Source organism: Scyliorhinus canicula, chromosome 2, assembly GCF_902713615.1.
Source record: "Scyliorhinus canicula chromosome 2, sScyCan1.1, whole genome shotgun sequence".
In the NCBI taxonomy this organism is placed as follows: domain Eukaryota; kingdom Metazoa; phylum Chordata; class Chondrichthyes; order Carcharhiniformes; family Scyliorhinidae; genus Scyliorhinus; species Scyliorhinus canicula.
In genome coordinates, this window is record NC_052147.1 from 202,262,669 (window position 1) to 202,284,248 (window position 21,580).

The following is a 21,580-nucleotide window of genomic DNA, read 5'->3' on the forward strand; positions in this document are numbered from 1 at the left end:
ACACCTAGTCTTAATCATTGGTAAACTCAACAAGGATGTTCTTCATGCAGTGTGCTCCCTGGAAATCAAATAAGAGTCCCTCAAACAATGATTTATTGAAGAGGCATATAAACGAAGCTCAGTGTTCAAATGTTCATGTGTTGTAGAGAGAAAGCAAGTGAGACAGACCAATAGTGTGACACTAGAACATAGAACAGTACAGCACAGAACAGGCCCTTCAGCCCTCAATGTTGTGCCGAGCCATGATCACCCTACTCCAACCCACGTATCCACCCTATACCCGTAACCCAACAACATCCCCCTTAACCTTACTTTTATTAGGACTCTACGGGCAATTTAGCATGGCCAATCCACCTAACCCGCACATCTTTGGACTGTGGGAGGAAACCGGAGCACCCGGAGGAAACCCACGCACACAGGGGGAGGACGTGCAGACTCCACACAGACAGTGACCCAGCCGGGAATCGAACCTGGGACCCTGGAGCTGTGAAGCATTTATGCTAACCACTATGCTACCCTGCTGCCCCTAGATGAGTCAAAAATTTTTAAATGAAGGCAGGGATCATGTTGCTGTTAAAACTGAGGCGCCCATTGGGAATCCAGGTGTGGTTAATTATATCTTGGCCAGTAAATAAAAAATTAGTAACAGACACAGTCAATGGTTGGGCTTCAAATCTTTTCTGCATGTATGCTAAATCACAATTCTCATTCACTATTGTGCTTACTGACATAAATTGGCTCTTGGTCCAAAAGCACCTCGCTTTTGGAGTTGCACATAGGCAGTCTGGCCTCTTGAGAAGAATTCCTGTGAAACTATTCCACAAAGAGGAGAAACCATCTCATCGCCAGGGTGGGAGGATGTCAAGGGAGGAATTTTTTTTTAGAAAATCTTTTTATTTTGTATCACTGCAGTGTTATGGCAAATTCCATCACTTGCATGCTATCTCAGAGTCTGGTACAGCATCAGTACACCGTGAACTGCTTGTAACCAACCCCAATATCCTGCTTAACCATGAAACTGGATTAGGCTGCAAATGGTGGAAATTCACAGCTGTGACTGTCAGCCTGGTACAGATCTGAGTATCAGTCTTCCATGGAGACAGTTTTGACTTTTTAAATAAATTTTATTCTTGTGGTTGTGGCGGTATGCGATTGGGACATTAATTAGTGTGAAACACTTGAGTTAACACCAGTGATCCTGTTTTGCAGCTCCACACTCCAGCTGACGTAGCCTTAGCCTTGCACAGCTGCACATGCATTATGCAGCATAAGGAACCCCACCTCAATAGCCTTATTTAACTTGACCACAAAAAAGATAATCAAAGACAAATTATACGTTAATCATCTTTAATATATCCCAACGGGTCAGAATGGAGGAGAGTTTTGGTAGGGGGGTCAGGATTGAAGGCGCTAGCGACAGCGCTGCTCGCGACAGCCCCAGGGTCCCAGCCCCAGCAATGGATTTAAATAAGAAGATGCATAATAACTACACTATAACAAAAGGAATCATCAATTGCATAGAAGTTAGTTACTGGCTGACTTCTGTCAGTTTCCATAATTCTGCAAGTGTCTGATGCTTTCCATTGTTGTTTAAAGTTGCAAAAGCCTATGTGGAATGCTGTGGCATGTCCTGGAGGATTTTTTTTTCTCTCTTTTTTTTCTTTATATAAATTTAGAGTACCCAATTCATTTTTCCAATGAAGGGGCAATTTAGCGTGTCCAATCCACTTACCCTGCACATCTTTGGGTTGTGGGGCGAAACCCGTGCAAACACGGGAGAATGTGCAAACTCCACACGGGCAGTGACCGAGAGCCGGGATCGAACCTGGGACCTTGGCGCCGTGAGGCTGCAGTGCTACGACTGCCACCGTGCTGCCCCTGGAGGACTTTTTTGCTGACTTGAAGAACCAGTAGGCCTCCTCTTAGAATAGAGTATGACTTGGAGAATGAGCAGAGGCCTACTGAGCAGGACAAGTAGTGAGAAAAGATGGGTGGTGGAGAAGGACTCTGAGCAGCAGACCACTTACTTCCACCCAGGGTGTTCGGGGAGCAATTCTCCTTCCTGAACCTCAGCGATTTTTAAAAAATATGCAAGGCATCTGCGCTTCAATAAGGTCATCCTCACTGAAATCTGACAACTGTTACAGCTACAGATCCAACCTTCGAAGAAGCAAGGACCACATCACCAGTGACTTCCTGATCAATTTTTGTGTGTCTGTCTGCTTCCCAGGTTGGAGATATTAGCAATATTTCTGTTTGCATATGGGAGGAAACTGACCATCTCTATTCAAAGTGGGCTAACTACATTTAATTCTTCATTGCCAGGGGCAAAAAATGGAGCAAGATTGAGAGTTTACTAGGATTGCAGGCTTCCCCATGGTGCAGAGTGCAATGTGGGAGAGACAGAACCACCTGTGAGGAACGTAGCCTGAAATCACAGATTCTGTTTCTCCCATCCTCATTGTTCCAACACCTCCAAAGACAGGCTCTCTGCCTCATGCATTTGCTGCTCCTCAAGATAGGATCTGTGATTGCAGGGGCAAGAGGAGGAAACCTGTTGGAGGAGCTAGAGGGATTATTCTGACCTATCCCACTGCTGCCATGTAGAAAACCTTTGACTAGGCCATCGCCAAACGTTGGACATCCTCCAAGAAAAATAATCTAAATTGAAAAATGAGGAATGAGTGTCCATCGGTAACAAGTTCAGAACAGGCACGGGGGGCCATCACCCAGCCTTGCAGAGATGTTCAGCGAGGTGAATGCCAGTCCAGGTCAGGCCCCAAGTCTCAGCTGGAAGGTGGGCTGGGCCTGGTCTGAGTCTCAGCTGGTGTACGGATGACTTCCAGCTTAGGTAGTCTGGCAGGTTTTGGTTGCCAAGAATTGTAATAACTCTCCCATCAAATCCTGGTGGAGGTAAGAGGGCCTGATCTTTAGAGTAATCTTGCCAGTAGAAAACCAAGGTATTAGAAAACCAGGCAACCACATGGCTGGTGAATTTGCTTGGCCTTTTTTAAAGACGAAGCTTTATTAATCACTTTGGCCATGGGTGTTCATAATGTAATTCAGTTTTCCATGACTGTTTTTACTGTGGGGTAGGGAGGGGGTAGCAATGGATCTCGAGTCTTGGCTGCTGAGTGACTTTTTAAAAAATATTTTTATTCAAACAAAATTTTCATTATTATCGACACAACAATAATACAACAAATCCCAACCCCATATTATTCACGAAGTACACCCTCCTCACCCCCCACAAAAAAAACAAAACCTTAATCAGACTAAAAAAAATAAACAACGCCACCCCCCCCCCCCCCCCCCCCCCCCCCCAAATAAGCAGTTCTCTGAAAAAGGAGACAAAGGAATAATGGAGAGCTAGGCTGAAAGCTGTGTAAAATATATTTTTAGAAACATACTTTAAAAACACAGATTTTCATATTTACCTGCAAATGGTAACTTTATGATCTCTTGGAGCTATATTCTATTTGAGTTCCTTTTAGAATCATAGAATCTATGTTTTTAACTTCATTAGACCTTGATTCTCCTTCTGTTTGAAAGTAAAACACCTGTCTTTTATTTTCAATATGAATACAAAGAACCACAATTATGTTCCTTTGGTCCGTTCATTGATGTCTTGTTAAAGTGTGGATGATCATGTGAGGAGGTGTATTAGCTTGAAAAATATTGCTGAAATATCGCAGTGCCCAGTGTGTGTGGATGAAGTGGAGTGTATGAATGTTGGATGTCAGTCCTGATTGATAAAGGATTGTTGGTAGGTGAGTAATGGGATGTGTTGAATTGAGCAATCACTGAGGCTAGTGGTGCAGTTGGTAAGATATGGCAAGTGGAAATGCATTCACTGTCCTTGACCATTCATTTACGGTCATTGAACTTCTTCCGACACTAAATTCAGGTCCTCTGGGATTTGCTTTTGGTTTTGACTTCCACAGCCATCTGCTTCCACAGTTTTTTGACCATGTGACTGGAGGGTCTCCTGACCCCTTGTGAATATAGGACATCTTCTTTCTAACCCCCCCCCACCAAGATTTCTAATGCAACATCCAAAAGCCTTGGAGCCTGTTCTCTCCCATGTTGTACCATTTTTACTCTTTGCCAGCTGAAATTCACTTCCAGTACAACTCCTCACACCTGCTCCCTTTTAAGAGCTTGAAGCAGTGCAGATTTTCTTTAAGTGGTGCTAGGAAGTTGATATTTTGGATCCCCTACTGCTACATGCAGCCAATGAATAGCACAGTTAATGCTAGCTATGTCCAACAATCATGCTAATCAACAGACAGCATGACAATGATACATTGTGATCCCACTCTCATTTTGGGGTTATCCAATTTAGCTCCTACAGTGCTTTGAACTGTTTTTTTTCTTATTGCCAGTTATTTTCTGTTTCGTCTTGTGAAATTGTACTCTCAAGAAGCAGCTTATTTTCCCACTTCCACACAGTAAAGTGCAGAATCCAGCAAAAATCTATCCTTTGCACCTGTGCTCGCTCTTCTCTCCACACTGAGTAAATTTGGTCATTATTATCTGGAGTTTAGAAGAATGATTGGTGATCTCATTGAAGTGGTCAATTCCAACCCCACTTGACCCAGAGTCGCAACTCAACTGAAATTAACTGTTAATTTTCAAAAAAAAGTCTTTGGTCTTTTGCTGCCCAATAACTACAATCACCAGGTTTGTAAATTTAAACACAATTATTTTTTATTAACTAACTAAATATGCAGCAAATACACCTGGTTAACTATTATATAATTCCTAACCCACAACCCCCCTCTTTAACTTGCCCCACATACGCACACAGGACAGACAAATACAGAGGGGTAGAAAGAAAAATAATACAAAAAGTAACAGAGAGAGTGAGAGACACAAGAGAGACACAGACCCTTCACTCCAAGTCCAGAAAAGTTCTGTTTCCTTCCTGGGTTCTCTGAAAACATTCCACCTGTAGGACCCAAGTTCTGTCGCTGGGCAGAATACGATCTTTGGCCAATCCACCAGCCAACCAATCGAACCAAATCCCCCGATCTCTCGGGTGCCAGAAAGTCTCAGTTTTGTTCAAAACCTAAATCTTCAAAGCACAGTATACTATTTCGCAAATTTTGATTTCCTCACTTCATCTACTCGACATTAAATATCCATGGATCAAAAATGATAATGACAGAGTAAAAGAAATGGGAAATAAGGGAATCAACAGGAAGGGTCTCTACACATTCAAGATTGTGAAGGGGCTTGACAGGTTAATCAGTGAAGGAAGTTGTTCCCCTGGCCAGGGAATCTAGAACAAGAGGCAGAGTTTCAGGGTAAGGGATCAATCATTAAGAAATGAGATTAGGCGAACTTGCTTCACACAAAAGCCTGTGAATTCTTGGTATTCTCTACCTTGGATGCTTGTAGATGTTCCATCAATGGATGTATTTAAGGTTGAGATGGACAGGTTTTTGGTGCCTTAGGGAATCGCAGTATATGGGAAGCAGGTGGGAAAGTGGAGATGAAGCCCAACATCAGCTATAATATGAACCAGACCAACCATATAAATACTTCACCTACAAGAACAGGTCGGAGACTGGGAATTCTGAACCGTGTAACTCATCTCCTGGCTCCCAAAAACTATCCACTATCTACAAAGCACAAGTCAGGATTGTGGAGAATATGCTCCACTTGCCTGGATGAGTGCGGCACCTGGATGAGTGTGGCACCTGGAGGAGTTTGGCAAAACTCAACCCAAGAACAAAGCAGCCATTTGGTCGGCACCCCATCCACCAACTTAAACATTCTCTCTCTCTCCACCACTGACACACAAGTGGTGGCAATGTGTACCCATATACACTACAGCACCTCCCAAACCAAGGACAAGGACAGCAGTCACTTGGGAACACCACCACCACCTGCAAGTTCCTCTCACTTGGAACTATATCACCGTTCCTGCACAGTGGTGGGATCAAACCCCTGGAACTCTTTTGCCAGAAGTACTGTGGGTTTACCTGCAACAGGTTAACTGTAGTGATTCAAGAAGGCAGCTCGCCACCACTTCCTCGAGGTCAATTAGGGATGGCCAACAAATGCTGGTTTGCCAGCGACGTCCACATCCAATGAATTTTTTTGACAAATCTTCAGTCGGTCTGAACTAGACTTTTTGCAATCTTGATTATTTTTGAAGCCTAGAGTTAATCTTCAACACCCTACACATCATTAAAACTGCCTATTTCCATTTGTGTAATTGGGATTTTTCTGGCAAAATGTTTTTCCCTGTTTTGTTAACCCTAAGTTCATTTACTTCAGTACACTTCCCCACCCCATCCCTGCTATTATTAATAAAACTTTAAACTGCCTCAACCGTTCTAAAATGTCCTTCCCCATTCCTTTTGTCTTTCCAGTTGTCTTTCCTCTTTGAAAAGATGGCAGTTGAGCAGGTGTTTAATTAAACTTCAGCCACCTCTTCTACAAACTGCTTGTGAGGTTTGATGATGGCACTGTGGTACAGTGGTTAGTACTGCTGCCTCGCAGCGCCAGGGACTGGGTTCAGTTCCAGCCTTGGGTGACTGTGTGGAGTTTGTATATTGTCCTCGTGTTTGCATGGGCATTGTTGCCCACGGCGCTGAGGACCCGGGTTCGAATCCCGGCCCTGGGTCACTGTCTGTGTGGAGTTTGCACATCCTCCCTGTGTCTGCGTGGGTTTCGCCCCCACAACCCAAAAGATGTGCAGAATAGGTGGATTGGCCACACTAAATTGCCCCTTAATTGGAAAAAAAAATTGGGTACGCTAAATTTATAAAAAATAACAAACAAAAAAAAAGTGTTTGCATGGGTTTCCTCCCGGTACTCCGGCTCCCTCCCAAAGATGTACAGGTTGGGTGGATTGACCACGATAAATTGCCTCTTAGTGTCCAGAAATGTTTAGGTTAGGTTACAGGTGGAGTGGATCGGTGTAGACTCTATGGGCTGAATGGCCTCCTTTTGCACTGTAGGGTTTCTATGATGTATTTTCATTTGCCAAGTGCCTTGGGATATGTTTTACATTAAAGGGATTGTACAAATGCAAATAATAAATGGACACCATCATCTGCATATTCTACTTGCTTTTTTGTTCATTCAATAATTTTGCAAGATTACAGAAAAATAATTTTGGTACTGAGAGATGTTTTGTGTCCATTGTGACTTGCTACAATTTAATGATACCCCTTCCTCAGTATGTGCTTGTGATATTTGAAAGTTTTGCCATGTGTTCCTGCTGTGCTGCAGATAAATGCAGCTAGTTGATGTTCTTTGCTTTGTAACAGCTGTTATAGAATAATATATAATCATTTGCACAGCAGCAGATTATTGAATTGATTTATCTAAGCTTTTATTTCACAATGAAGCAAGTAGATTTCCATTGTGAAATAAAACCTAAATGTAAGCAAATGTTAATGAGCATTGAAGAATATGCCCTTTTCAAACAGGTCCATCAATGCACCCCTCAGAGCTTATGGCAGAGATGAGAAACAGCGGATTTGCACTGAAACAAAATGTACTGGGGAGGAATACAGCTCCAAATGACCCATCCCAGGTATTCTGCAGTTGTGAATCTAACATAAAGTTAACCTTTGGTAGAAAATAATTTTAGGTTGAATATTGAGATTAGGCACCGCTGTTCTTAAAGCTTTAAGAAATTTTACTCGGGTGACAGGTTTGATGGAGATTATGGTAAGTGAAGTTAATTACTTTAATGCTTAGACATTTTGTGAGGCAACTTTTTCATTATTTAAATTTTAAAGTTCAGCAAGTTCTTGTGGTGACCACTTGTTTTTTTGTCCTCCTATTGCTTCATGTTCTATGTCAAATGGCAAAGCTACAAAATTGATTGTAATTTAGCTATTTTCACGCTAAATGTTAAGTACAAAAGTAATAAAATCTGCTTTACTACTTGTGCAATTTGATATGGGATCCCTGTGGGATCCTCCTATCTCATTCTACCTAAATCCGCAAAAGGACTTTGACCTATGCAGAGGTAAAAGAGAAGTTTATATCAAATCTTTTTCTCAGTAGCCAAAGGTTGCAGCCAATGTTCTGAGATTCCCAAGCTTAGAATGGGATGCTCAAAGCCTACATTCTGAAAAATGACCATTCAGTCTATTTCCAGTAACCCCATTTTGAACAGTGACTATCAGTGAAACATGTTCATGCAGTTGAATTTGGCCCAGCTGTTGTTGCCCACCACCTAATTCTACAAAATTAGACAGGCACCTCTTCTGCCGGTGTTAACCTAATGTATGCAAAATATTGCTTGGTAATTTCCCTGAACAGGATCTTGCTCAGATTCCTGTTCTTTTTTTAAAATTTAGAATACCCATTTTTTTTTTTAAATTGAGGGGCAGTTTAGCGTGCCCAGTTCACCGACCCTGCACATCTTTTTGGGTTGTGGGGGTGAAACCCACACAGACACGGGGAGAATGTAGATTCCCGCTCTTTATTCCTTTGACTTAACTGTCTGTGGTCGTCGGTATTAGGGGTATTACGGTACCCAGGTTGATGCTGTAAGACCATTGGTGTGGGAGGTACCTGAGATAGCAATATCATTGGTGAAGCCTGCCTGCTGGTTCCGCCCAGTAAGGCGGAGTATAAGAGCCTGTGTGCCCCCAGCTGCTGCATTCTGTACCTGTGCTGCTGGGGAAAACATCTACTCCAATAAAGCCTTCAGTTGTCATCCAATCTCGCTTCTGGAGTCATTGATCGAGCATCACTGTCTTCCTGAGGCATTCCTCTGTCCCATTTTCTGGTTTCTGGAATTTCCTTTTTCTTCTTTTGGGAAATCTGATCTCTCCAGTTCTCTGTCCCGTATCCAGCTGTTCCTGGCACTATCTTACAACTGACGAAAAAGCTCTTACTGTCTCAAGGTGGTCGCTGGTTGCTAAGCATCAGCTTAGGTTTTCTTTAAACACCGTTTGCTTAAAGTCATGAAACCCTTAATACACTGCAGGCATCTGAACCAAACGGAAGTTATTAACCCTTTCTTAACACAAAAGATAGAAATTAAGATAAGCAGTCTATGCCCACATGCAACAAGGTTTGGAGGACATTAGGGCTTGGTCTGGTGAATATTACTAGCCACTTAACTGCCAATGACGATCTCCAACAAGAAAGTTGAATCAAACTCCCCTTGACATGTAATAGTATTACCATCACAAACCCCCCTAACATCAATTTCCTATGGATCATCATACTTAACAATCCACATAAATACTAGGGCTACAAGAGCATGCTCAGAACCTGAACAATCTATGGCAAAAAGCTCACTTCTTGGCTCCCCAGAACCTGTCCACGATCTATAGGACATGGGTCAGGCTTTGATGAATTATACTCTACTTACCTAGATGAGTTCAGCTGCAACGGCACTGAAGACGTTCAGCACCTACCAGGACAAGTAAGCCTGCTTGATTGGCATTCCATTCACCGTGGAATATTCATTCCCTCCATCACAAATGCACTTTGGCTGCAGTATGTACAACAAAGTACACCAAGATTTCTTCAGAAGCACCTCCCAATTGCCATTGCTTCACTGTTGCTGAGTCAAAATCCTGGAACTCCCTTCCTAAACACACTATGTATACCTACACCATATGAGCTGCAGCAGTTCAAGAAGACAGCTCACTACCACCTACTCACGGGCAATTAGGGATAGGCAATAAACACTGGCCTAGCCAGCGAACCACTCAGCCCGCGAATGAAAAAGAATTCATGACCTCTCCCACCTAGAAGGACATGGATAGCAGGTGCATGGTAGCACCACCACCAGGAAATATCTCTTCCCTCATGTGGACTAGAGCAGTTGAAGATGCTGACTCAACGCTGCCTTCTAAAGTACAATTAGGAATGGGCAGAAAATATTGGCCTTGTCAGTGACCCACATCCCCGAACTAAAAAGAAATCCCTGGAAGTTATTTATAACTGAGTTGGAAATATATCAATGAACTTTTGTTATCGCTGGGTCAAAATGTTGAAACTCCCAGCCTAACTGCATTGTTGGGCGGCACAGTGCCTCACCGCTAGGGACCCGGGTTCAATTCCGGCCTTGGGTGACTATGTGGATTTTGCACTTTCACCCCATGGCTGCGTGGGTTTCCTCCCACAGTCCAAAGATGTGCAGATTAAGTGGATTGGCCATGGTAAATTGTCCCTCAGTGTCCAAAGTGGTGCAGGTTACGTGGAATCATAGGTTATCGGCATAAGATACGGAAGTGCACCTAGGTTGGGTGCTCTTTCAAAGGATTAGTGCTGACTCGATGAGTCAAATGACACTAGGAATTCTATTCCAATTCGATCAGAGTGCTTTCAGTGGTTAGGTTAGACTACAGTGGTTAAAGAAGGTGCCTATAGGAATGCCAGTGATGCCCACATCCTGTGAATAAATTTCTAAAAACGTTCATCATATCACCTGCATCTGTCTTTTTTTAATTTTTAATTAAAGTTTTATAATTTTACCAAATATTTTTTAAAATTAACATTTTTACAATTACTACATTTAAAATATTACAAACCCCCATAACCCCCCCCGCCCCCCCCCCCCCCCCCCCCCCCCCGGCGGTGAATAGTTCTTCAAAATAGGCAATGAAAGCCGCCACCTCCGATAGAATCCCTCGACCGATCCCCTCACAGGGTTTTCGACCTTCTCCGGGTGCAGAAATTTCATTAGATCCCCTAACCATGCTGAGGCGTTGAGTGGGGATGGAGACGTCTACCCCAACAGACCTCGTCTCCGGGCAATCAATGAGGCGAAGGCGAGAACTTCCGCCTCCGCCCCTGTCTGCAGCCCCGGTGGGTTCAACACCCCAAATATTGCAACTAGAGGACAGGGCTCCAATTCGGCATTTAGAATCACCAATATGGCACTAAAGGAAACCTAAAAGCTCTCGTGTTTGGGACAGGATGAGGACGAAGGTGGCATGGTGATGCAGGCGTTAGCACTTCGCCCTTCCAGAAACAAGTCCCCTAATCACTCCAGCCTTTTCTTTCCCCATTCCCCAAACAAGGCATCCAGCTTTGCCAGCTCGAACAGGTGCTTCGACAAAGACCTGGGCTTAAAATGTTGCCTGAACTGTCTCCACACCCTTGAGGTGGATACGACCACCGGGCTTGTGGAATATTTCGTTGGCAAAAACATGAGCGAAGCCGTCACCAGTGCACCCATCCCAGACCCCCGACATGACCTCGCCTCAACCTGCACCCAAGCAGCCCCTGGATCAGTACACCAATCCAGCACCTTTTCCACACTAGCCTCCCAATAATAAAAAAGCAAATTGGGCAACACCAGGCCTCCCTAATTGTCTATCTCTGCAAAAATGTCCTGCAAATTCTCGGAATTTTACCTGCCCACATAAAAGCTGCTATCAACTTATTAACCCTCCCAAAAACGGATTTAGGCAGGAAAGCAGGAAGACATTGAAAAATAAACAAAAAACAAGGAAGAATATTCATTTTGATAAACTGGACCCTGCCTGCGAAGGACCGGGGAAGGTTATCCCACCTTTGCAGATCAGACTTAACCTTACTCACCAGACTTTATGGAGATTGGCCCAGTCCCAGGCCACGCTAACACCCAGGTACCTGAAGCTTGATCTGGCAAGGTGGAAGGGAAGCACCCCAGCTCCCCTCCCCATGGGGTCCAGTACACTCCCAAATTCAGCTTGTATCCCAAAAAAAGAGCCAAAGCTCTTCAGTAGCTACATTATATCTCCCATAGTACAAGCAGCATGTCATTGGCGTATTGGGATACCCTATGCTCCATCCACCCCCCTCTATTTTTTCAAAGCTATGTCCAGCGGCTCAATCGCCAATAAAAATAGGAGGGGAGACATCGAGCACCCCTGTCTCATTCACCTACCCAATTGAAAGCACCCTGAACTCGAGTGTTGGTACACATATTTGCCAAATGGGCCTTATACAGTAGACATATCCATGAAAGAAATTTTGGTCCAAAACCAAATGTCTCCAAAACTGTAAGCCGATACTTCCACTCCACAATATCAAATGCCTAGACAACAACTGCTGGCCCTTAAGAAATCCTGTCTGATCTTCACCTATTACTCCAGAGAGATAAGGTTCTAACCTCATCTCTAGCACCTTAGACAAAACCTTGGCATCAACATTCAGCAATGAAATAGGATAGTATGACCTACATTCCACAGGATCCTTATCTTTTTTTCCAAATAAGGGACAATTTATTTATTTATTTATTTATTTTTTAATATAATTTTTATTGGAATTTTTTACAGAAAATATAAAACATAACGACAAACAATGAAATGCAACAAAATAACCCATAATAACTGTGACACCCCCAGGCCGTATCGGCGCATGTATCACATCCCCCCACCCCCCCAACCCTAATGAACAACAAAAGAACTTTAAAAATATTAAAATTAAATAAACAAACATAGTCATTGTTGGCCCCCCCCCTTTTCCCTCCCCTTTTCCCTCCCCGGGTTGCTGCTGCTGCTGTCCCCGTACCCTATCGTTGAGCCAGAAAGTCGAGAAAAGGCTGCCACCGCCTAAAGAACCCTTGTACCGACCCTCTCAGGGCGAATTTGACCTTCTCTAGCTTAATGAAACCCGCCATGTCATTGATCCAGGTCTCCACGCTTGGGGGCCTCGCATCCTTCCATTGTAGCAAGATCCTTCGCCGGGCTACTAGGGACGCAAAGGCCAGCACACCGGCCTCTTTCGCCTCCTGTACTCCCGGCTCCACCCCAACCCCAAAAATCGCGAGTCCCCATCCTGGCTTGACCCTGGATCCCACCACCCTCGACACCGTCCTCGCCACCCCCTTCCAGAACGCCTCCAGTGCCGGGCATGCCCAGAACATATGGGCATGGTTCGCTGGACTCCCCGAGCACCTGACACACCTGTCCTCACCCCCAAAGAACCTACTCATCCTCGTCCCAGTCATGTGGGCCCGGTGCAGCACCTTTAATTGGATGAGGCTAAGCCGCGCACACGAGGAGGAAGAATTAACCCTCTCCAGGGCATCAGCCCATGTCCCGTCTTCGATCAGTTCCCCCTCCCACTTAGCTTTCAGCTCCTCTACTGACGCCTCCTCCGCCTCCTGCATAACCTTGTAGATATCAGATATCTTCCCCTCTCCGACCCAGACCCCCGAAAGCACCCTGTCGCTCACCCCCCTCGCGGGAAGCGAAGGGAATCCCACCACCTGCCGCCTAGCAAATGCCTTTACCTGCAGATACCTGAACATGTTCCCCGGGGGGAGCCCAAATTTCTCCTCCAACTCCCCCAGGCTCGCAAACCTCCCATCAATAAACAGGTCCCTCAGCTGTCTGATGCCCGCTCTGTGCCAACCCTGAAATCCCCCATCAATGTTCCCCGGGACGAACCTATGGTTCCCCCTTAACGGAGCCTCCATCGAGCCCCCCACTTCTCCCCTATGTCGCCTCCACTGCCCCCAAATCTTGAGGGTAGCCGCCACCACCGGACTCGTGGTATACCTCGTAGGAGGGAACGGCCACGGCGCCGTTACCAGGGCCCCCAGGCTTGTATCGCCACAGGACGCCCTCTCCATCCGTTTCCATGCTGCCCCTCCCCCTCCATTACCCAATAAGGGACAATTTAGCGTGGCCAAACCGCTACCCTGCACATCTTTGGGTTGTGGGAGTGAGACCCACGCAGACACTGGGAGAATGTGCAAACTCCACACGGACACGGGTCCTTGGTGCCATGAGATAGTGCTAACCGCTGTGACACCGTGCACCCCTTTTTATCCCTTTTCAACAGGAGGGAAATCGTGCCTGCACTAGTGTCGTTGGAAGGCAGCCCAAGAGTCAGAGAGTCCTGAAACATGAAAATAAACTAAATCCATTGAGCTCATACTGTTGAGTTCGTCCCATCTCGGTTTGCTGGGTGTTTATTAATAGAACTTGGATCACACCGAAAGCGAGGGGTTGGAACCACTTATAAAAGGGGGAGCAAACCAAAACGCCTTTCTATTTATAGACCAGTGGTGGATGGAGAAAACAGGGTTGTTTAACTCAAACCTCTCCCTGTCCGTAACACTTAACATAAATGTTGTGTGACTTCCGGTGTGCACCATGGAGTGAGTGGTCACACACACGGCAGCTCCTGCTAAGATCACAGAAAAGAGCTCCTTTTTTAAGCAATATGGAGTGGAATTTTTATGAAAAAGTATAGGTGAATGTAGGAGGAGTTTTTTCACCCAGGAATGATATGTTTCTTGGTTTCCAGTTCTGCAGAAACAGTGTAGGATTTGGCTGGGGCTGCAGCAGAGAGACAAAAGCCTATTCAGCATGCAGGCGGGGGAAGGGCTGTGTTAGAGGCCTCAAGCTGACCTGAGGGCCCTTGTGAAAGCTGGATTCTAGCAGCAAAGGGAACAACTGGAAAAGATCTCACCAAGGGCTCTTTTAAGGGCCCGCAACGGCGCTGATTTGATTTTTCCCCAGGTGGGAACGCAGCCTCGGCGCTTGGCGGCCGGTGGATGGGCTGGACTAGAAGTGGAGCGACCAGAAAATCAACTTTGCAGCAGAAGAAGGTGCGAGGCAAAAAGGACAAGATGGCGGCGGGCGGGGAACCGGCAGCGTGGCAGCAGTGGGCGAGGGAGCAGCAGGAGCTGCTGCTGCGCTCCTTCCAGGAACTAAAAGCTGAGATCCTGGAGCCGTTGAGGGCATCGCTGGACAGGCGCGGGGCGACTCAGACGGCTCAGGCGGCGGAGATTCGGGAGCTGCAGCAAAAGGCTTCGGAGAACGAGGACGAACTCCTCGGCCTGGCGGTGAAGGTGGAGTCGCACAAGACGCTTCACAAGAAATGGTTGGCAAGGATGGAGGAGATGGAGAATCGCTCCCGCCAGAAGAATCTGCGGATTTTGGGCCTTCCGGAGGGGCTGGAAGGTTCGGATTTGGGGGCCTACGTGGTCCTGATGCTGAACTCGCTGATGGGCGCGGGGTCGTTCCGGGGACCCCTGGAGCTGGAGAGTGCCCATCGAGTGCAGCTGCGGAAGCCCGGGCCGAACAAGCCACCCAGGACGGTGTTGGTCCGATTTCAACGCTTGGTCGACCGTGAGTGTGTGCTTCGTTGGGCGAAGAGGGAGAGGAGTAGTAAGTGGGAGAATACGGAGATCAGGATTTACCAAGACTGGAGTGCGGAGGTGGCGAAGAAGAGGGCTGGGTTTAACCGGGCGAAGGCAGTGCTCCACAAGAATGGGGTCGAGTTTGGCCTGTTACAGCCGGCACACCTGTGGGTCACTTATAAAGGCCGCCAACTTTATTTTGACTCCCCAGAGTAGGCCTGGACTTTTGTCCAGGCAGAGAAGCTGGACTTGAACTGGGGGCTGGGGAACGTTGTACGCAGCCCGGAGGCTTTGTCCTCCTTGATATCCTTTCGCTCTTTTTGGTTCTATTGGACGATGTTTTTTTTTTTTTGCTGTCTTGCCTTTTCTTTTCTGCTTTTCGGGACTGTTATCTGTTTACTTGGGTGTTTTATCATATCACGTTTCGATTTTTATTATTTCACTGGTTTGGGTGGGGTTCGCGGCCCTGTTGGGTCATGTGCCTGTTTTCCCGCGTTTTGGGTTGAGGGCGGGGCTTGGGAGGGGGGTGCGGGCCCCTCTCCCGCGCTGGAGAAGCAGGGGGCGGGGGCGGCATTGGGGGAATGGGTGTGTGTCACTAGGGGGGATAATTGGGGTGGCGGGAGCAGCCGGGGTCAGCAGGAGTCGGCTGACTTACAGATGTACAATGACCGGAGTTACGCAGCTAGGGGGGGCCCTAGCTTGGGATGGGGGGGGGGGGGGGAGAGAAGAGTTGGGGAGGGGGGGGGTGAGTTGGGGAGGGGTGGGGGGGAAGAGGGGGGGGATACCGGGTTGCTGCTCGAATGGCCAAGAAGGAGCTGGAGCGTGCAGAGGGGATCAGGATGGCAGTCTGTCACTGTGGGGAAGGGGCTGAGCGGGGGGCGCAGGCACGTGGCGGACTACGGAAGGGTGATGGCTAGTCAACGGGGGAGGGAGCAGGTAGCCCTCCGATCCGGCTGATCACCTGGAATGTGAGGGGACTTAATGGGCCGGTCAAACGGTCCCGCGTGTTCGCGCACCTGAGGGGGCTGAAGGCGGACGTGGCTATGCTTCAGGAGACGCACCTGAAGGTGGCGGATCAGGTCAGGTTGAGGAAGGGGTGGGTGGGCCAAGTGTTTCATTCGGGGCTGGATGCAAAAAAAACGAGGGGGTGGCGTTCCAGGTGGAGAAGAGGGTGTTGTTTGAGGCGTCGAGTGTGGTGGCAGACAGCGGCGGGAGGTACGTGATGGTGAGTGGCAAGGGGAGCGGGTGGTGCTGGTCAATGTATATGCCCCGAATTGGGATGATGCGGGTTTCATGCGGTGCATGTTGGGCCGGATTCCAGATTTGGAGGTGGGGGGCCTGATAATGGGGGGGGGATTTCAACACGGTGCTGGATCCGCCACTGGATCGATCCAGTTCCAGGACGGGTAGGAGGCCTGCGGATGCTAAGGTGCTGATGGGGTTTATGGACCAGATGGGAGGGGTGGATCCATGGAGGTTCGCGAGGCTGAGGGCCAGGGAACTTTCATACTTCTCCCATGTGCATAAGGCCTACTCCCGGATCGACTTCTTTGTTTTGAGTAGGGCGCTGATTGCGGGGGTAGTAGATGCTGAGTACTCGGCGATAGCCATTTCTGACCACGCCCCGCATTGGGTGGGCCTCGAGCTGGGGGAGGAGAGGGACCAGCGCCCGTTGTGGTGCATGGAGGTGGGGCTGCTGGCAGACGAGGATGTGAGGGGGCGGGTTCGAGGATGCATCGAGAGGTACCTGGAGGCCAACGATAATGGGGAGGTCCGAGTGGGGACGGTCTGGGAGGCGCTGAAGGCGGTGGTTCGGGGGGAGTTGATCTCCATTCGGGCCCACAGGGAGAGAAGGGAGCAGAGAGAAAGGGAGAGATTGGTGGGGGAGATGGTGAGGGTGGACAGGAGATACGCGGAGGCCCCGGAGGAGGGATTGCTGAGGGAGTGGCGCAGCCTTCGTGCTGAGTTCGACTTGTTGACCACCAGAAAGGCGGAGGCTCAATGGAGAAAGGCTCAGGGTGCGGTGTACGAGTATGGAGAAAAGGCAAGCAGAATGTTAGCGCACCAGCTCATGAAAAGGGAGGCGGCCAGGAAGATAGGTAAAGTAAAGAGTAGAGGCGGGAATACCGTCCTGGACCCAATGGGGGTGAATGAGGTGTTTAAGGACTTTTATTGTAAACTATATGAGTCGGACCCCCGGCTGGGGTGGAGGGGATGAGGCAGCTTTTGGATCAGTTGAGGTTTCGAGGGTAGATGAGGATCCTGTGGAACGGCTGGGAGCCCCAGTTGAGATTGAGGAAATAATCGAGGGGCTGGAGGGCATGCAGTTGGGCAAGGCCCCGGGACCTGTCTGCTATCTGGTGGAATTCTATAAGAAGTTTTCAGAGATATTGAGCCCACTGCTGGTGAGGACATTTAATGAAGCAAGAGAGAAGGGAGTCCTCCCCCCAACGATGTTGCAGGCCTTGATTTCATTGATCCTGAAAAGGGAGAAGGATCCAGAGAGCAATGTGGGTCATACAGGCCAATTTCTCTACTGAATGTGGACGTCAATCTGCTGGCTAAGATACTGGCCACAAGGATGGAGGACTGTGTCTCGGGGGTGATAGGGGAAGACCAGACGGGATTTGTAAAGGGCAGGCAACTCAAGTCCAATATTCGAAGTCTTTTGAATGTTATTATGATGCCCTCAGAATGAGAGGAGGTAGAGGTGGTGGTAGCGATGGATGCGGAGAAGGCTTTTGATTTGGTGGAGTGGAATTACCTGTGGGAGGCGCTGGGAAAGTTTGGGTTTGGTGAGGGTTTTATTGTCTGGGTGCGGTTGCTCTATCAGGCGCCAGTAGCAAGTGTGTGTACGAACCGGCTGAGGTCGGCGTATTTTAAACTACACCGAGGGACGAGGCATGGGTGCCCCCTCTCCCCGTTAGTGTTTGCTCTGGCCATAGAGCCATTGGCCATGGCATTAAGAGCCTCTAGGAACTGGTAAGAGCTGGTTCGAGGGGGTGTGGGCTCCGGGTCTTGCTTTAAACAGATGACCTGTTCTTGTATATTTCAGACCTGTTGGAGGAATTGGGGGAAGTAATGCGAATCCTGGGGTAATTTGGCAATTTTTCGGGGTTTAAGTTGAACATGGGGAAAAGCGAGATGTTTGCGATCCAGGCAAGAGGACAGGAGACGAGACTGGGAGAGCTGCCATTTAGAATGGTTGGAAAGAGCTTTCGGTATCTGGGAATCCAGGTGGCCTGGGAATGGGAGGCACTGCACAAGTTAAACCTATCCCGGCTGGTAGATCAAATGGAAGGGGACTTTAAGAGATGGGACATGCTCCCGCTATCACTGGCGGGGAAGATACAGACCGTGAAAATGAGGGTCCTCCCCAGATTTCTGTTTGTCTTTCAGTGCCTCCCCATCTTCATCCCGAAGGCCTTTTTCAAGCGGGTGAATTAGTTTATTTTGGGCTCTGTGGGCGGGTAAAATCCCGCAAGTGAAGAAAGTGTTGCTGGCGCGCAGTCAGAGGGGGGGGGGGGGGGGGGGGGGGGGGAGGGTTGGCGCTGCCGAACTTCTGCAATTACTACTGGGCGGCTAATATAGCCATGATTAGGAAGTGGGTAGTGGGGGAGGGGTCAGTGTGGAAGCGGATGGAGGCAGCGTCATGCAAAGACACAAGTTTGGGAGCACTGATAACGGCACCTCTTCCGTTCTCGCTAGCCCGATACTCCACAAGTCCGGTGGTGGTGGTGGCTCTGAGAATCTGGGGGAAATGGAGGCGATACAAGAGAGTGGAGGGAGCATCAGTTTGGACCCCAATTTATAATGATCATCGGTTTGTACCAGATAGACTGGATGGTGGATTCCAGAGATGGCAAAGGGCAGGAGTTAGAAGGATGGGGGATCTATTTATAGATGGGAGCTTTCCCAGCTTGAAAGCCTTGGAGGATAAACTTGAATTGCCAGCAGGGATCAGGTTTAGGTATTTGCAGGTGCGAGACTTCCTGAGAAAGCAGGTTCCGGCCTGTCCGTGGCTGCCGCCACACGGGATACAGGATAGAGTAGTCTCCAGTACCTGGGTGGGAGATGAAAGGTTTCAGATATTTACCAGGAGCTTTCGGAGGCGGACGAAATTCCGTTGGAGGAGCTTATGGGCAAGTGGGAGGTTGAGCTAGGAGGAGAGATAGAGGCGGGTCTATGGGCAGACGCCCTAAGCAGGCTTAATACATCGTCATCATGTGCCAGGCTTAGCCTGATATAATTTAAGGTAGTCCACCAGGCACACATGACAGTGGCTAGGATGTGCAAGTTTTTCGGGGTAGAGGATAGGTGTGTGAGGTGCGCGGGAAGCCCAGCAAATCATGACCACATGTTTTGGGCATGCCCGAAGCTTGGAGGGTTTTGGCAGGGACATGGGTGGTGCCGAGTCCAGAGGTAGCAATCTTTGGAGTGTCAGAAGAGCCAGGAGTTCAGGGGGCGAAAGAGGCTGACGTCTTGGCCTTTGCCTCCCTGGTAGCCCGGAGACGGATCTTGTTAATGTGGAGGGACCCGAGTGTAGAAACTTGGGTTAATGACATGGTTGCGTTTCTCAGTCTCGAGAAAATAAAGTTTGCCTTAAGCGGGTCAGTGGACGGGTTCACCCAGGGGTGGCAACCATTTGTCGACTTTCTCGGGGAAAATTAAAATGTCAGCAGCAGCAGTATTCCGGGGGGGGGGGGGGGGGGAGAGGAGGGAGAGGGCCGGATTGTTGTTTTATGGTTGGGGTGTGTGAAGATTGGGTTGGGGGTCGTAATGGTTATTATTCCATGTTTATATCATTGTTATTATTATTATAAAAATTTTCAAATACCTTAATAAAAATATTTTTTTTTTAAAAAGGGTGCAGTTGTGGGCTTAGTAGGGTGCTCTTTCCAAGAGCCGGTGCAGATTTGATGGGCCGAATGGCCTCCTTCTGCACTAAATTCTATAATTCGATGATAAAATGGAAAACCAACTTCATGTAGGTCATCGTGAAGGGCAATAGCAACAAAATGCATGTTTTACTGAGCATTGGATTCTCCTGCGAGACGCCACACCAGAATGCTGACAGCCTCGAGGGCTTTTGATGCATTTGTGGTATTACAGGTAAGCTGCAGCAGTGTGGTCTTTTAATTTTGAGTCAGCTCTTAAGTTCGTGGACTTTGCTGTCTCAATCTGAAAAGAAATTTTTCTCACACCACTTCTCATTCAAAATCCGAAACGTCTCTCATTTGCCAGTATTTCCTTGCATATAACACACATGGGCTTTGCCTCCTTATTTGCATTGTCACAGTTGACAAAACCATACCTCAAAAAATCATCTTAATGCTTCTTTGTTTCGAGCTAAATTTCTTTTTTCAGGGTAATTAACCAGAGTCCGTGGAGCTCTAACACTACCACTGCCCTGTCCTGCCTTGGACTCGCCAACAGAGTCTGTTGTGAGATCCTGTCCAATAGGTAAACTGCCTATTTGAGTCTCTGGCCATCTCTTACTTTTAAGAAAACCACTGATCTTTACAGTTCACTTGTCTTACTTGCCAGCATCTGTAAAATAGAAGCAACTCTGCCCCCTGTTTTGGCGCCAAAAGCACGTACCACGATGGCACTTCGCATTAATTCTACATGCAGACCTAGTCTCTGCTGCCGCTTCTGGCCGGAAGACTCCACATAGCCTAACCATGTATCTTCATTTAGAAGGTGGCAGGGGCGCAAATCTCGATGTAAAAGCCGGTAGCAGCTGTTGGGCATTTCTTCCGTGATCTGAACCACTGCGAGAACGGTGTGACCAATCGCTCCGCCCGCGACCCACCCAGGGGTCACAACCCTGACTTTGAAAAATCCTGCCTGAGAGGGTGGATCTGGCTTCTGCTTAAGTTTCCACCTTAAAGGTGACACCTCTGATGGTGCAGCATTCACTTAGAACTGCATTGGAGTGTTGGCCATTAAATGTATTCCTGTTGGTGACCCATCAGGTCATAGACCTGGAAAAAAAAAATTTTTCTATCCTTAGAAGGACTGGCTGATCTCTTATTAGATTTCCTGTGTTATTCGTGTTTTACTTGGAGACCCCCACAGGGGAGACATGCGCTCTGGTCATGTTGATCTGCTAGGACTACGTGTACACAAGCCTAGCCCAGGCAATTCGGGGTGAAACCATGTGTCGATTGTGCTTTCCACCAAATGTTTCCACATTCCCTCATTTATTTGCAGTAAGAACTGTAATGCCCCTTCTATGAAGCACTTGCTGTTTTCGGTCCATCTTTCGAGAACTACTGAGCAAACCTTTGGTAAGCTGCTGAATAGAGTGCAGATAGAGACTAGTTATCAGTGGAACATATTTGTCCTGAGTACTCCTGTGATAAACTGCCGTTTTTGAAAGATAGACTGAGTGCAATAATTGTCTTATGCAATGGAGTTTTGCGAATCCCACTCTAAATATACTTGTCATATTCCTGCCTCTGCAATTTTCACCAACCTTTGTGAAAATGAAATTTATCC

The 21,580-nt window shown here is 47.6% G+C and overlaps 1 protein-coding gene across 1 annotated transcript in view; it reads left to right on the top strand.

The window, feature by feature from the left end:
• cir1 (corepressor interacting with RBPJ, CIR1) overlaps positions 1-21,580 on the top strand; it is an 82,613-nt gene that overhangs the window by 46,264 nt on the left and 14,769 nt on the right. Inside the window, exon 8 of the mRNA XM_038789381.1 lies at positions 7,449-7,555. Coding sequence (XP_038645309.1) covers positions 7,449-7,555 — 107 coding nt within the window. The remainder of the gene's footprint in view (positions 1-7,448; positions 7,556-21,580) is intronic.